The sequence below is a fragment of the Echinops telfairi genome, unplaced genomic scaffold (assembly GCF_000313985.2).
Source record: "Echinops telfairi isolate 266 unplaced genomic scaffold, ASM31398v2 ScPeMD7_18;HRSCAF=68, whole genome shotgun sequence".
Taxonomy (NCBI): Eukaryota; Metazoa; Chordata; class Mammalia; order Afrosoricida; family Tenrecidae; genus Echinops; species Echinops telfairi.
In genome coordinates this window covers 54,100,752-54,116,735 of record NW_022103915.1, presented here as the reverse complement: position 1 = coordinate 54,116,735, position 15,984 = coordinate 54,100,752, and the positions used below count along the sequence as shown (strand labels likewise).

The window sequence follows — 15,984 nt, the reverse complement described above, 5'->3', positions numbered from 1 at the left end:
ATGATGAGGGCAACAAATGTATAGATGTGCTTTACACAATTGATCTATGTATTGTGATAAATTGTATGAGCCCCAATAAATTGATTAATTAAAAAAAAAAAAGAAATAGACAATAAATTAGACATATAAACATGTTTGTCTGAAAATTTCATACAAAATGCAAACAACAAACTGAATAAAATTGTATGTAGCAAATACAACAAAGGGATGATATCCTTAATATAGAAAAGGCTCATAAGCTTAATAAAAATGCCACTGGGGCAGGGGGAAGGCTAAATATCACAATGAAAAAATATGTATGGCAAGGACATCAAGATTGTTCAATTCACAATTGGAATGCAAATTGAATCACTAAAGTTATTTTTACCTATCACATTAGTAAAGCTAAAAACATAAGACTATTTAATGCTGACAAAGATACGTAAGAATGGCCAGCAGACTCATTGGAGGGGCTCATGGAGCCCCCCATATTCCAGAATAAAACTGCACTCCATAGGATTTTCAGTACAATCAACTTTGGAAGCACATCATAAAAAATATTTTCAAACCTCTAACATTTCAGCTACTAGCCAAGCCTTAACCTTTGGTGCCACCCAGGACCTCTCTGATCATGTCCAGAAGGCCTAGAGAAGAAGAGAGGACGTTGTTCCTCTTGGAGGCCTGGAGGCCTTCCTGTCGTCTACTGAGGGATTTCCAGCACCTGTGCCCAGGCATAGCTCCGATCCCCTAACTTGTGCTTTCACCTCCGGGCTCAGAAGTAAGGAGGACAAAGTTTTCCATAATAAACATCTATAAGCATGTTCATATAGAATGTATGATGAAGACATTTATACTTACCTTCACTTTTCCCTGAAAAAGAAAATAAAATGTTCATTACTACCAACTCCTTCTATATATACATTTTAACATGCTATACTTTCATTAAAAAAAACAAAAACAAACAAGACTGTTCAATACTGGTTCATTTTAAACCATCATTTCTTCCATATAAGGAAAACCTTAATGTGCCACTCTTGTGACTGCACGATTTGAATTGTGCCTGGTTTGATGACATGATGTCATCTGGCATCCAGAGAAAGAATAGTTTCAACTCACATAAGATTTAATATAGGCTGACAGAAGAGAAAAATCTAATCCATCGTCTAAGAGTACCATTAAATATCTTCCAGATTTACTGCTAGCTGGCTAGCAGACAGCACACTTACTTATCCTAAAGCTGGCACCGTTCCTGTTAAAGGTCTGTGTTACTGCTTTCGGTTCTCCAGACTGGCATTAGAGAAATTCACCTCAATCATGAACACTTTTTAAAGTCGATGTGTAAGGCTGGAATTATGCACAATACACCATTTATGTGTAGCCGCTCATTTATTGTCCATTTCTTAAAAAATCATTACATGATTATAAAAATAATATATGCTCATTGCAGGCACCTGTTGTTTCAAAAATGAAACCAAAGAAATAAAAAAGCAATCATAACTCCCTGATCCAAAGATAAATACATTTACATTTTAGTGTTTGCATAAGTAATTAGATGATAGATTTCATAAAACTATATTACACATATACTCACAAACTTGCTTTATTTTTTACCCAACAGACTATTGATTATTTATAATATAAATGAATAAAAATTTATTGTAACACGGTGGCTTTATTCTCTAATTCACTGCAATACAGTCAATTCCACCTCATAGTAACCCTACAGGACAAAGTAGAACTGCCCCCGTGGGTTTCTAAGACAGTACATCTTCACAGCAGCAAACATCCTCACTGTTCACCTACAGAGAGGCTGCAGGTTTCAAACTGCACACTAACCCCTTACAATTAGCAACCTAACACCTAACCCACCATGCCACCAGAGCTCCCAGTTTTATTCCTGTATGGGGATATGCCAAAACTCATTTAGTCAGTCTACTCGTGATAAACATTGCAGACTGCTCACATTTATCTTTAAGATATGTGAGGGTGGTTAATTAAACTATCAAGTCATGATGTGACTGCATAGTGAAGATCATCTCTTGTCTATGAACCTACATTTCATCTTATATGAAATCAATAGTTTCACTGAGTCAATGCATGTGACTCCTTAACCTTAAAGCCTTGTTTAAAGATTTTCTTTCATTTCTAATCTAAGAGAAACCGGTCTGCCAGCAGTTAGAGAATGATGTAATCTCTTCACTTTTCAGCAGGATCTTTATACTTATTGACTGTATGAGATCAGCATCTCTTCAAATAAATTTTTAAAATGAAAACCATACACATTTACTAAAAGTGCAGGGGAGATTTTTCACAGTAAGCACATATTCAAAGTAAACACGGATATTTATTTCCAAAGGAAAAAGTCTGAAATCATACAATGACATGGTTTATTCAACAAGCCCTTTTCTTATAATAGGTTGAACAGAATTTGTGAACTTTAATTTGATGTCTCCCATGACCCCTATGAAAGAGGCCTGGTGTCACATTAAACAAGCCCTCAGATGCTAATCAAAAGGGCGGTGGTTCAAGCCTATCAAGTGCTCTGTGGAAGAAAAATGAGGCTGTCAGCTTATACACAAACATGTTCTCTCTCTCACTGCCATTGAGTCAATGCTGACGCATAAGGACCCCCTGTGGGTTTCTGAGACTAACTGCTTACAGGAGTAGAAAGCTCGTCTTTCTCCCATGGAGCTGCTGGTTTCCAACCGCTGACCAGGCAGATCGCAGCCCAATGTGTAACCACCACGGAAATCCTAGGGGTCATGTTACTCTGTCCTGCTGGCCCAGTCAGAATCAAAGGCCATGCGGTTGGTTCTTGGTATGGCGCCTATTCTAACTTGAGGCACTGGATTTAGTTTATGGGTTTATGGAACCATAGCAAGTTCACTGCTAGTGAGTTGATGTTGACTCACTGCCCGTGGGAGTTTCCGAGGCTGTAAGTCTTTATGGGAGCAGAAAGCTCTGTCTTTCTCCTGAGGAGCCACTGATGGAAGCTAAGAAGATATTAGTAATTTAATGGTAAAATTCTTGCCTTCTGCCCAGGATGTCCGGCTTTGATTCCCAGCCATCGCACCTCAAACACCTCTCACACTGGTCCATCACTGGAGGCTGGCATGAAGCATAATGCTGCTGTGCTGAACAGCAAAGCCTCCAGACGAAGACAAGCTAAGGAGGAAGCCTGGAGATCTGCTTCCAAAAATCAGTGGGAGCTCTCTGGACGAAGGCAGCCAGAGCCCCTTGCGCATGGTGCCAGCACGGGTCAATGGCAGCTAACGCAACGGCAGCAACAGGGCACCTAAACTCTGACTCGCGGCAACCCCGAACGCCACAGAGTGACGCGCTGCCCAGCCCTCGGCTGTGCCCGTGGCCAGTTGTGGATCTCACGACTGCGATGGGTTTCAAGCGCACATTGGCCAAGCCTGTCTTCCCAAACCGTGCCTCGCACCTCATCAACAGTACACAGCCACGGGCTTTCCATGAACGGAGGAGAACCATTTTCACTGCTCATTTAAGCTATCTCTTTTGTGCCAAGCTCCGGAGTCAGAGGTGACACAGATAATGTTGCTCATATGTCCAAAGTACTATGGAAAACCAGCAGCTCTAGCAAATGAGTTTTAAGTTAATCAAATGCGGCAGTGAAACGGGCAGAGAGAAATAACATGATCAAAGAAAGTTCTTTAGAAGAGACCCAACATTTGCAGCTAGGCCTTCAATTGAGTATAATTAGAAAATAAAATATGTTTGTAACATATCAAGATGTATGGATTCAAACTCAGACTCACAGCACAGGTGATTTACTTCAAGTTGTGGGCTATTTTGATATTCATTTAGTAGGAAGATGAGTGAAAACAGTAGGAAAAAATGAACACATGCTAGTTTTATCTGCAAAATCCATTTAGAAATAAACATATCTCCTTAAGCTCCACGTAATGATACTCTAATACTATAAGCATGTTACGAAAATACTCATTTTGGGGGGAGGGGAGGAAAAAAGAGGAGCTGATCCCAGGGGCTCAAGTAGAAAGAAAATGTTTTGGAAGTACTGATGGCAACATACGTACAAGTGTGCTTAATACAATTGAATGATGGATTGTTATAAAATTTGTAAGAGCCCCCAACAAAATGATTAATAAAAAAGAAAATACTCATTTTACAGTATATTTTAACCAACTATTTACTGCAAGAATGAGACCGATTATTCTGTGGAAACAGGACTGTGAGTTCTATCAACTCAAATGCTTTTGCAGACCTTTCAATTGCCTCCCTCTTCCTCCTAACCCAAGTTCACTGTCTGATAAATCACAGAACAGCACAAACAATTACTCACCTTGACGAGACGCTAAAGGACTCAAAGGCCTTTTAATTGTCTGTGGCCTAGAAATAAAAGAGTATAAAATATTCACAGTATAAAATATTCATCCTACAAATCACATTTTCATTATTTAGGTAAAGGGGAAATTATCTCTAAAAGTTGTTTCATGCCTATATCCATCCAAAATCAAATTGTTTTACTGAGATTCAGAAATATTTCACTTTCTCTAATTGTTTTAAGGGAGAGTGGTTGCTGTTTGCTTAGAGATGATAGCTCCTAATCTGTTCCCATTGTAACAGCCAGAAGGTCATTTCCTAATTACTTCTTCAAACAGAGGGAGAAATATGTCAAGTTCCTTTCCTAGAATCAACAAGCGCACAAGCACGCAACATTGGGTGAACCCAAAACTGAAAGGCTTTTGAGCAAGCAAATAACTAATTATCCAAAACAAGCACTGAAATGTAAACGGGGCAAAAAACATTGTGGGCAGATTCTTTTCCACTTGGGTAATTCTAGCTATATCAATTTGTCTTGTGGCCATCAGATGTGTAATGATTTAAATAAAAAGGAAAATCATAGTAATAAAACTCAGAAGTTCTCTGGAGAGTTATTAAGTCACTATAATATTTTTAAATCATCAAATAAGTATGTATTGAGTTAGCAAACTGTAGGTGTTGCTTTAATGGCCATAACTTAGAACTTTCAAATTTGCACAACTTGTGGTATTTAGGAGAAAAACAATATGCATGCTATATTTCCACACACTAAATATAATACATTTACTGCCTCATACACTGTTTATATTATTAGAACAATTATGGGGATCAGTTATAACTTTAAACAAATCAAACATTTAAGCTGCATTGTTTTAGGTCACATTTAAAAAAAAATAAAAGTCTCTTTAAAGTAAGTCAATATAGCCAAACACCTTTCTTGATTTTAAACCATGTAGTGTTGTTCCCTTATTCTATTCACACAACTGCCTCTTGACTCATGTTAAGGTTCTGCATGAGCACAATTAAGTGTTCTGGAATTCCTATTCTTCTCAAAGCTACCCATAGTTTATGGGCCACATAGTGCAGTGGTTCTCAACCTGTGGGTCACGACCCTTTGGGGGGGATGAATGACTGTTTCACAGGGGTCGCCCAAATCACAACAGTAGCAAAATTACAGTGATGAAGTAGCAACGAAAATAATTTTATGGTTCGGGGGGAGGTCACCACAACATGAGGAACTGTATTAAAGGGTCAAAGTATTAGGAAGGTTGAGAACCACTGACATAGTGGAATGCTTTGCATGAGCAATGAGACACAAGTAAACATCTTTCTGGTATTCTCTACTTTCAGCCAAGATCCATCTGATATCAACAAAGTTATCTCTTGTTCCACGTCCTCTTCTGAATCCAGCCTTAGCCTCTGGCAGCTCCTTGTCAATATACTGCTGCAACTGTTACTGAATGATCTTCAGCAATGTTTTACTTGCATGTGATATTAATAACACTGTTCAATAATTTCCACATTCTATGGAGTCACCTTTCTTTGGAATGGGCGAAATATGGATCTCTTTCAGTTAATTAGCCAGATAACCTATCTTACAAATTTCTTAAAATAAACTAGTGAGCGCTTCCAGAGCTTCAGCAGAATGTTGAAACAATTCAACTGGCATGCCATCAATACCTGAAGCTTTGCTTTCGGCTAATGCCATCAGTGCAGCTTGGACTTCTTCATTAGTACCATTGGGTCTTGATTGTGTGTTCTCTCTTGAAATGGCGGAATGTCAACTATTTCTTTTTGATACAGTGCCTCTGTATATTCTTTCCATCTTCTTTAGACACTTCCTGCATTGTTCAATATTTCCCCATAGAATCAGAATTGACACAATGGCAGTGAGTTTTCTTTTATTTCATCATGGCTTCCATTTGCTTTAGCTATTCTAGAATGAAAAGCAAATTTCAGAATATCTTTGGACATCCACTTTGGCCTTTTCTTTCTGTCCTGTCTTTCTAATGTTCTTCTGCTTTCTTCAGTGCATTACGAACTTTATGTTCCTTACAGCCCATCAGGTCTTCTGTCAATAGTGAGATGTTCTCAAAATTCAAGTAGAAGATTCTCAAGGTCATAATCTGGCTCTCTCTCGTGGACTTGTAATTTTCTTCATTTTAACTTACACGTGACCAATTGATAGTCTGTTCCACAGTCAGCCCCTGGCCTTGTCTTGGCTGCTGATATTCAACATCTCCATCATCTCTTCCCAGAGATGTAGTCAATTTGATTTCTGTGTGTCCCATATGGGGAAGACCAAATGGACAGTCCTCATTTGTGTTGTTGAAAAAATGTATGTGCAGTGAAGAAGTCATTGGTCTTGTAAAATTCTACCATGCGTTCTCCAGCTTGATATCTGTCAACAATACCCTATTTTCCAAATACTGTTCCTACCTCTGTTTCCAACTTTGAATTCCAATCTTCAATAACTATCAATGCATCTTGACTGCATGTTTGAGCAAGTTCATACTGAAGACGTTGGTAGAATTCTTCAATTTCTTCCACACAAGCTTTAGCAAGGAGTCCTGGTAGCATAGTAGTTACACGTTGAATTGCTAACTACAAGGTTAACAGTTTGAAACCACCAGCACTTCTGAGGGAGAGAGATGAGGCTTTCTACTCCTGTAAAGAGATGCAGTCTCAGAGACCCACACAGGTAGTTCTACCCTGTCCTATCAAGTTATTATGAGTTAGAATCAACTTGACGGCAGTAAGTTTGGGTGAAAGCTTTAGTGATTAGTGCACAAATTTGAATCGTTGTGTTGATTGGATTTCCTTATATGCAGATAGATATTATTCTATTACAGGCAGCATTATATTTCAAGATAGATCTTGAAATGTCCTTTTTGAAGCGACGCCATTCCTCTTGAATTTTTCATGCCTGGTACAGTAAACCACCTGATTGTCTGATTCTAAATGGACAATGCCAGTTCATTTCAGTTCACTACTGCCTAAGATATCAACCTTTATGTGGTCCATTTCATTTTTGATGACTTCCAATTCTCCTAGATCCACACTTCATACATTCCAAGTTCCAAAGATAAATAGATTTTTTTCAGCCTCGTCAGCAAATGAAGGTTCCAAAGGCTTTACATCTAAGGCTTTATTCCATTCACATCATTATTGCTGACTCTCCCTCCAGCCTATTTGGAGCGCCGTCTGACCTCAGGGGCTTATCTGCCAGCACTGTATCTGACAGTGTTCTGTTGCTCTTCCTGAGGTGTGGAGTGGTTACGTCCTCAGAAATTATGGCGTATTCCTCCTTTGTGGTTTATTCTTAGTCTGGAACTCTGCTGAAACCTCTTCCCCTTGAGTGACCTTGCTGGTCTTTGAAATACCAGTGACAGAGCTTCCAGGTCCGTAACCACACAGAAACCACTACAGTAAGACAACCTGGCCAACAAGTGGTGACTGCGGAATACCGGACATTAGAAAGAGAATGAGGAAATGAAGATAGTAATGCATGCCTGGATGCAAACGATCATTTTTTTTGGCATGTAATGTGTAATGTATGTATTATTTGTGCAAAAATACGGTACATGATCTTTGGAAATTAAGTAAACCTCTCTGGCTCTGGGTTAGCTTGTCTGTAAAATAAGATTCTATAATCCACTCAAGGAATGGAAGCTGAGTATGATACTCCACAGGTTTAAGATTCTCAATATTTTAAAGAAGAAAGATTTGTTGAAATTCATTTCTGCAGTTTTAGTCAAATCAGAATTGAATTAAGTTAATGATTCGGTACATTTCTGTGTCCAAACATTCATTAACACCGTAAATTTCATTTATAATTTATAATCACTATAATTTTGTTCATATTAAGGGGAAATAGAAACATCTTACAGGGATCTCTAGATGAAAAGAATACATACTTGAAACAATTTTCTTCATAGATGACATTCCATATCTTCCAAGCGTCTGGCCCCTTGTAACCTGTATAACGCTCCGGATTAAGGAGCAAATCTACATATTCAGCATCAGGAGATTGTATATCTGGAAGACAAAATGTTTTACTAACCCTTTCTTTTCTTTGCTGTCTTTGAAAGCTATTACACGCAACTGTATCCCAGTGATTCTAAGGCATCAAAAATGTAAGAATGCAACTAAGATTTTAAAACAACTTCTCAGAAAAAGAAAAAAAGGAAGAATAAACACAACCATTGGTTACAAGAAAAAAAATCCTGATTTTAGAAATAGTGAGAAATAAAAATATGTGGCTCTTAAAACCAAAGTATCATTGTCATTAAATTCCAATCAGCTACCCGAAAGATATGCTATGCACTTCCCTCCCTCATTAACAGCAAGCATCAGCAACCAAGGTAAATGGAATCGTGTTAGCATCATTTCTCGTTTCCATATGCAAGCGCACTGGCACATGCAGGTCCATTGCTGACTACCAAATACTTTCTTCTTAGATGATCACCACTAGGATCCAAGATCCCGCTATCCCAAACACATAATCCTAAATATGGCATGGGGGAGCAGGGGGAGGACATGCAGGATTATCATGCCAGTGTTATTTATAAGAGGCAAAACTGGAAGCAACCTAAATGTTCATCATAGCTAATAGTTAGGGGCCTGAGCTCTGGAGCCAGATGACTTGGACTAGGAACCACCCAGTAGTTTATTGGCTGTGTGTTTGGGAAGGTTCTGTAAATTCTCTGTGCCTAAGTGTCATCAAGAGGGGTCCTGGTAAGACAAAATGGGTGCATAAGCAAATGTGGTGAAGAAAGCTGATGGTGCCCAGCTATCAAAAGATATAGCATCTGAGGTCTTAAAGGCTTGAAGATAAACAAGCGGACATCTAGCTGAGAAGCAGCAAAGCCCACATCAAAGAAGCACACCAGCCTATGTGATCATGAGATGGCAATGGGATAAGGTATCAAGCATCAAAGACCCAGAACAAAAAACCTTATCATTGTGAACAAGAGGGAGTGTGGAGTGGAGACCCAAAGCCGATCTGGAGACAACTGGACATCCATTTACAGAAGGATCACAAGGAAGAGACGAGCCAGTCATGGTGCAATGTAGCACTGATGAAACACACAACTTTCCTCTAGTTCTTTAATGCTTCCTCTCCCCCACTATCATGATCCCAATTCTACCTTACAAATCCAGCTAGACCGGAGCATGTATACGGGTACAGATCAGAGCTGGAAACACAGGGAATCCAGGGCCTATAAACCCCTCAGGACCCATATTGAGAGTAGTAATACCAGGAAGTTAAGGAAAAGGTGGGGGGAGAGAGGGGAAACCGATCACAATGATCTACATATAACCGGGGGGACAGACAACAGAATAGTGGGTGAAGGGAGACATCAGACAGTGTAAGACATGAAATAATAATAACAATTTATAAATTATCAACAGTTCATGATGGAGGGAAGGAGGGGGATGGGGGGAAATGAGGAGCTGATACCAAGGACTCAAGTAGAAAGAAAATGTTTTGAGAATGATGATGGCAAAAAATGTACAAATGTGCTCGATACAATGGATGGATGTAGGGATTGTGATGAGTTGTACAAGCCCCCAACAAGATGATTAAAAAAAGGTGGGGTGGGGGGGTGGGGTCCTGGTAGCATAATGGGTTACAGTTGGGCACTAACTGCCCAGTCAGCAGTTTGAAACCACCAGCCACTTCGTAGGAGAAAAAAGTTTGCAACTCCCGTAAGGAGTTCGTCTTGGAAACCCATGGACTATTTGTACCCTGTGCTTTAGGGTCCCCAGGTGGCGGCATCAATCCAATGGAGAGAGAGAGAGAGAGAGAGAGAGAGAGAGGCCTTACAACCTCACTGTTAGTAGTCCAACACCTACCTGACAATTCGACCACACAGAACAATGATGGGGTATAATAAATGTTAGTTGAGAGTATTGGTAATAAAACTGTTAAATACAAAGGCTATTTAATAATATGAAAAGAGCATTACAGAAAATCCACTTGCAGACAGGTGTATATATGTTCCCACTGCCATCAAGTCAAATCTGACTCATAACAACCCAATATAGGGTTTCTAAGACTATGAATTTAAAGGGGAACAGACAGACTCACCTTTCTCCTGCAGAACAGCTAATGGGGTTGAAGTGCTATCCTTACAGTTAGCTTATCTCATCGTGCCACCAGAGCTCTCTTATACACGGGCAGATAAGGAAGCACACTCATAGAAACTTGTGTGATACTGGTTCTTTTTTTCATTTCTTATGCCCTATAGCTTTCTGTAATACGTTGTCATTTCAAAGCAAAAAAGATGGCCCCAGTCCTCCAGCTGCTTTGTGAAAGTATTTAATACCCAACTCATCTATAAGGCTTAAGACAGGCAATCAAGATAGATGACACAAGCCTGGGCACAAAGGGACTTACAAGAGACTCCATTCGGCCTTCAAGAATCCCGACTTCCGGGGGCGGGGAAATGAGCTGACACCAAGGGTTCAAGCGGAAAGAAAATGTTTTGAAATGATGATGGCAGCACATGTACAAATGTGCTCGATACAACAGATGGATGGATGGATTGTGATAAGAGCTGTAAGAGCCCCCAATAAAATTATATTTAAAAAAAGGAATACGTACTTCTTCCCATTTATTTTTTTCATTTAAGTATACTAGAGGCATAAATAAAGGGGAAGTTACTTCTAGAACAACACAATGACAGCATAGCAGAGATCCCAAAACAGAAGTGGCAATTAAACTAAGTAGATGAAGTAAATATAAGAACTTTAAAGAGCAATATTAACATGAACCCATCTAGTTCAGAGATAGCCCTGTCCGTCTCAGGTGAGTCTACATGTGCTGTCGCTGGGTAGCAAAACATAATAAACAAACCCCGGTTTCTCAAAGATACATAAATAATGCTCAGTATCAATATCTACTTTAGGAGCCTGGGTGGCACAATGGATTAAAAATTGGGCTGCTCACTGGAGACACAGTGCGGGAGTAGTGCACGGTGTGGCCCCATCATGCTGGGCAAGGCACTGAGGACATGCAGCAGGGGGAGCAGAGTGATGAAACCCTCGGGGAATACCAAAAATAGACTTGGGAGACAGAGTGTGGCACCTCATCAGACTCGACTGGAAAACACTCATAAAGGCCAACAACCTTGAAGTATTTTTAGGCTTTTCCATTTTGTCAGTGGCTTTCTTTTTGTTATTGTTATTTTGTTCTTGCTTTCTGCTGTTGTTGTTATTGTTTTGTTGGTTTTGACTTCCTTTGTTATTTTATTTGGCTTTGCCTGGTTTTTGCACTTATTAATGTATCTGCATGTCTACCTAGATAAGATAGGCAGGATAATTAATTCGGAGATGAAAAGAACAGGACCAATGGTTCCGGGGGGAATTGGGAGAAAGGAATTGGGGGGGGGGGACCCAACCCAGGGGACAAGGGAACAACAAGTGAACCAAAATCAATGGAAGGAAGGTCGTATGATGCCTAGTGGGAATTACTAAACTCGAATGAAGGCCGAACATGATGGTGGGACAAGAGGAAAGTAAAAGGAAATAGAGAAAAGAACTAGGAGGCAAAGGACATTTATAGAGGCCTAAATACAGGCATGTGCATGTAAATATATATATAATAGGGGAATAGAACAATGTACGCATATCTATATGGTAAGAATTAAAGTTGCAAATGGCCATTGGGCTTCAACTCAAGTACTCCCTTAACACAAGAACACTTTGTTCTAACAATCCTGCATTCTGTGATGCTCATCTTCCTGACATGATCACTGAAGATGAAATGGGTGCATAAGCAAATGAGGTGAAGAAAGCTGATGGTGTCCAGCTATGAAAAGATACAGCATCTGGGGTCATAAAGGCTTGAAGATAAACAAGCAGTCATCTAGCTGAGAAGCAGCAATGCCCACATGGAAGAAGCACATCAGTCTGTGTGATCATGAGGTGTCGATGGGATCAGGTATGAAGCATCCAAGACTCAGAATAAAACCATACCAAAGGTGAATTGTCGGGAGAGGGGCATGGAGTGGAGACCCAATGCCCATCTGTAAGACAAATGGATATCCCCTCACAGAGGGGTCACAGGGAAGAGATGAGCCAGTCAGGGTGCAGTATAGCACCAATGAAACACACAACATTCCTCTAGTTTTTTGGTAATTCCTTCCCCCCACTATCATGATCTCAATTCTGTCTTACAAATCGGATTAGACCAGAACATGCACACTGCTACAGATAAGAGCCTGCAGCACAGGGAATACAGGATAGATAAACCCCTCAGGGTCAACAAGGAGAGTAGAGATACCAGGAGGAATAGGGGAGGGTGGGGGGAGAAAGGGGAACAGATCACAAGGATCAACTAGAACCCCCGCCCAGGGGCACAAAAACGGAAAAGTAGGTGAGCGGTGATGGAGGACGATGTAAGATATGGAAAAAATAATCTATAACGTATCAAGGATTCATGAGGGAGGGGGGCAGGGGAGGGAGAGGGAAGAAAATGGGAAGCTGATATCAGGGGCTCAAGTAGGAAGAGAATGCTTTGAAAATGATGAGGGCAGCATATGTGCAAATGTGCTTGAAACATTGGAGGAATGTATGGACTGTGATAAGAGATGTAAGAGGCCCCAATAAAAGTTTTTTTTTTTTAAAGTTGGGCTGCTAACCACAAGGTCAGTAGTTCAAATCCACCAGCCACTCCCAGGGAAGAAAGGTGAGGCTGTCTGCTCCTGTAAAGATTCACAGCCTCAAAAATGCTAAATTCTGTTCTGTCCTATAGGTCACAACTTGATGACAGAGGGAAAGAGTCAGAGAGATCTAGTAGTTTAAAAAAAAAACACCAAAAGCCTTATTTAAATGTTTACAATTTGAGCTAATTAAAGAAATAAACAGTTGCCTCGGAATTTTATGCCAAATAGTGCTTCTCTCCCTAACTTAAAAAATACATATTACTATGAGTCTATATTTTTGCACATGTTACTAAAAATATGTATTTTGCCATACAAGAAAAGCTCAAATTTCTAATAAAGACTTATACCTTCTAATCTGAACCTACATTATTTATTCCTTTAAAAAGCTGTTACATGTCTTTTCCTCCCCTCCCCTGAACAGATGAAACAAATACAAAAGGCAAGTGACCCACTGAAGACACCTAGATCCTCATCTTAGATGTGGACTTCCCATCCTCAGTTCACACACATGAATTCAGCCATGGAGTCTCAAGAGGATACTTTCCTAACAGACGTTTACATGTTATCATTCTTCCTTTTAATACTACAGGTCTAAAAAAAAACCTGGTGTTATAAATGTAATTTTATTTCACATAATAACGTTCAAATCCAAAGAACTCTTATGAAAAAGCTGACAAAGTAATCGGGGTGGGGAAAGACTTTCTCCCTTTAAGGCAAATAAAAATCTCAGCATGAATTCACAATCCCTGATCCAAAAACCCTGGCTCTGAGCATGTCGGGGAATTAAGAACTTTGTAGATTTAAAAAAGATTAATATAGTGCTTATAATAAATATCAAATGTTATCCCAGTAGGGCAGGACCCTTTAATCAAACAATGAAAAGTGATTATTCACATTAAATGAGTCTGGGATAAACTTAAGGAAGAAAAGTTGCATTTTTAGACTTTGTAATTAGGAATAAGGGATTCTCATGGAGTGTGTCCCAAAATCATGTGTCCATTTGGCTAGGCCAATGACTCAGACTCCTATCCTCCTCAACTGTGAAAGGATTCATTTCTATTTGTAAAGGCATCTACTTGGAGTACATCTGTTCTGTAGCAAGACTAGATAATAAGGACAGAATTTGTTGCCAGAAAAGTGGGGTTCTGCTCTAACAAATTCCTAAAATATAGAAGCAATTTTGGAGTTGGGTAATGAGCAGCATTTACAGGTTCCTAGCAGTAAAAGCACAATGAGCTCAAATATAAGAACAATTGTAAGATGGTGCAAGGACTGGGCAGTGTTCCACTCTGTTGAACATAAGATCGGAGCTGTGAGTCGGCACGTCCTCAACTGCACCGAACAACAGGCGTCAAAGTCCAGGTAGCTTGAAGGGCTCGTTAGTGCAGATATGGGCCTGAAGGGTAGAGCTCAGGAGGAAACAAGGTGAGATGTAACACCCGAGATGGCACAGTCAGCACGAAGCAGTGGCAGAGAAACAGGGCAGAACAGTAAGAGACTGAGTGGGAGTCAACCTACCCAACTAACTCAACAAGGGAGCTGAGTGCCTCGGGGCAGACGGCTTTCTGGTGGAGTGGGGTGACTCTAGTCACTAGATGGTCGAGTTAGGCTTGCTGACTCAGAGAACAAGAGAACTCAGCACCTTCAGGCTGAATGAGGTGTTTCTGGCACATAGCACTAAAGAATGTTGTCACACTTGCCCAGGAAGGGAATAGGTAAGGAAGTAGTTGTGCCCGCCCCACGCTTGAGGTGTCAAGAGGTCAAGGAATCGGGAAGCAGGAGCTGGGGAAACCAGGAGCTTGGGAAACACATCTGCTTTGGTCTCAAAAGATAGGGTCACAACCTCTGGGTTTCAAATGGTAGAACCATAGGCTGCTCGAGTTTCAAAGGATGGGGCCACAGACTCCTAGGCTTCAAAGAGTTCTATCTTCACTCACCCAGTTCTGGCCTGTGAGGCTGCTGAGCATAAGTACCAGGGGGATGGAGCCTGACCTACTGCCCAAAGCAAAGGGAGCAAGACTGCCAGGCCTGAGGGTCAGAATGAGGCCCACTGGGCCTGAAGGTAGGGTCACCAGTCAAGAGGGAATAAGACTGGGGCCACACCAAGCCAAGGGAGCAAAACTGCTGTCCAGTGATGGGGAGGTAGAAATGACTAACAGGGTCAAGGGACCTCCACACAGACTCTAGAGAGTATGACCAACACCCAGAATTTGGAGAGCAGTGCCCTTGCCCAGATGATCTGAGGGACTTGCTGGAGACCTGCGATTTCTATTTATAATGGTAATATCTCCTTTGTGCCTGTCACACCATTGAAATTTGGAAACATACCTTGTATTCTAGATGAAGTTTGATGAAGAGGAATTTTGCCCCAGGAGAGTTTGGACTCAGTATTGATTGAAGATTTGGGGGATAATGTACTGGATGAATGTGTTCTACATGTGGGAAGGTTAGGAATGTTGGGGTCAAAAGTAGAATATAATTGGTTGAACTCTGTCCTTCTAAAAGATGTGTGCACCCATCCTGGCCCACCAGGCCTTGAGGACGATGACCCCAATTAGAGCAGCCAGTTCACAGAGAGGACCTCATGGCCAGACCCACTATGAGACATGATACCCCTCACTGACCCATGGCCCTGCGGGGGACAACACTAGAGACACAGTGTGGGAATTGCACCCGATCTGATCCTGCCACACTGAGGCAAAGCACTGGGGGAGGGCAGCGGAACAGCAGGGGAGGGGAGCAGCAAGATCCTCAGGGAATGATGAGGGTGGACTTTGGGGACAGGGCATGGTGCCCCAACAGGCTGGACTGGAAAACACACTTAAAGCCCAGCGATCCTTGAACTAACTACAAGCTTTTCTTTCTTGGTATGTTTTAATTTGTTCTTTGTCATGGCTTGATGTTTTTGCTGTTTTGTTGTACATTGTTGCTTGGTTTTGTTCTGTCTTGTTTTTGTACATGTTGTTGTCTCCGCAGGTCTGTCTGGATAGGACATGCTGGATGAGCAATCTGGAGGAGAAAACAA

General features: G+C 40.8%; 1 protein-coding gene across 1 annotated transcript in view; it reads right to left on the bottom strand.

Moving 5' to 3' along the window:
* Positions 1 to 15,984, bottom strand: part of ERO1A (endoplasmic reticulum oxidoreductase 1 alpha) — a 54,576-nt gene that overhangs the window by 20,224 nt on the left and 18,368 nt on the right. Inside the window, exons 7-9 of the mRNA XM_013003723.2 lie at positions 8,205 to 8,325; positions 4,307 to 4,353; positions 838 to 849 (exon numbers count right to left, since the gene is read on the bottom strand). Coding sequence (XP_012859177.2) covers positions 838 to 849; positions 4,307 to 4,353; positions 8,205 to 8,325 — 180 coding nt within the window. The remainder of the gene's footprint in view (positions 1 to 837; positions 850 to 4,306; positions 4,354 to 8,204; positions 8,326 to 15,984) is intronic.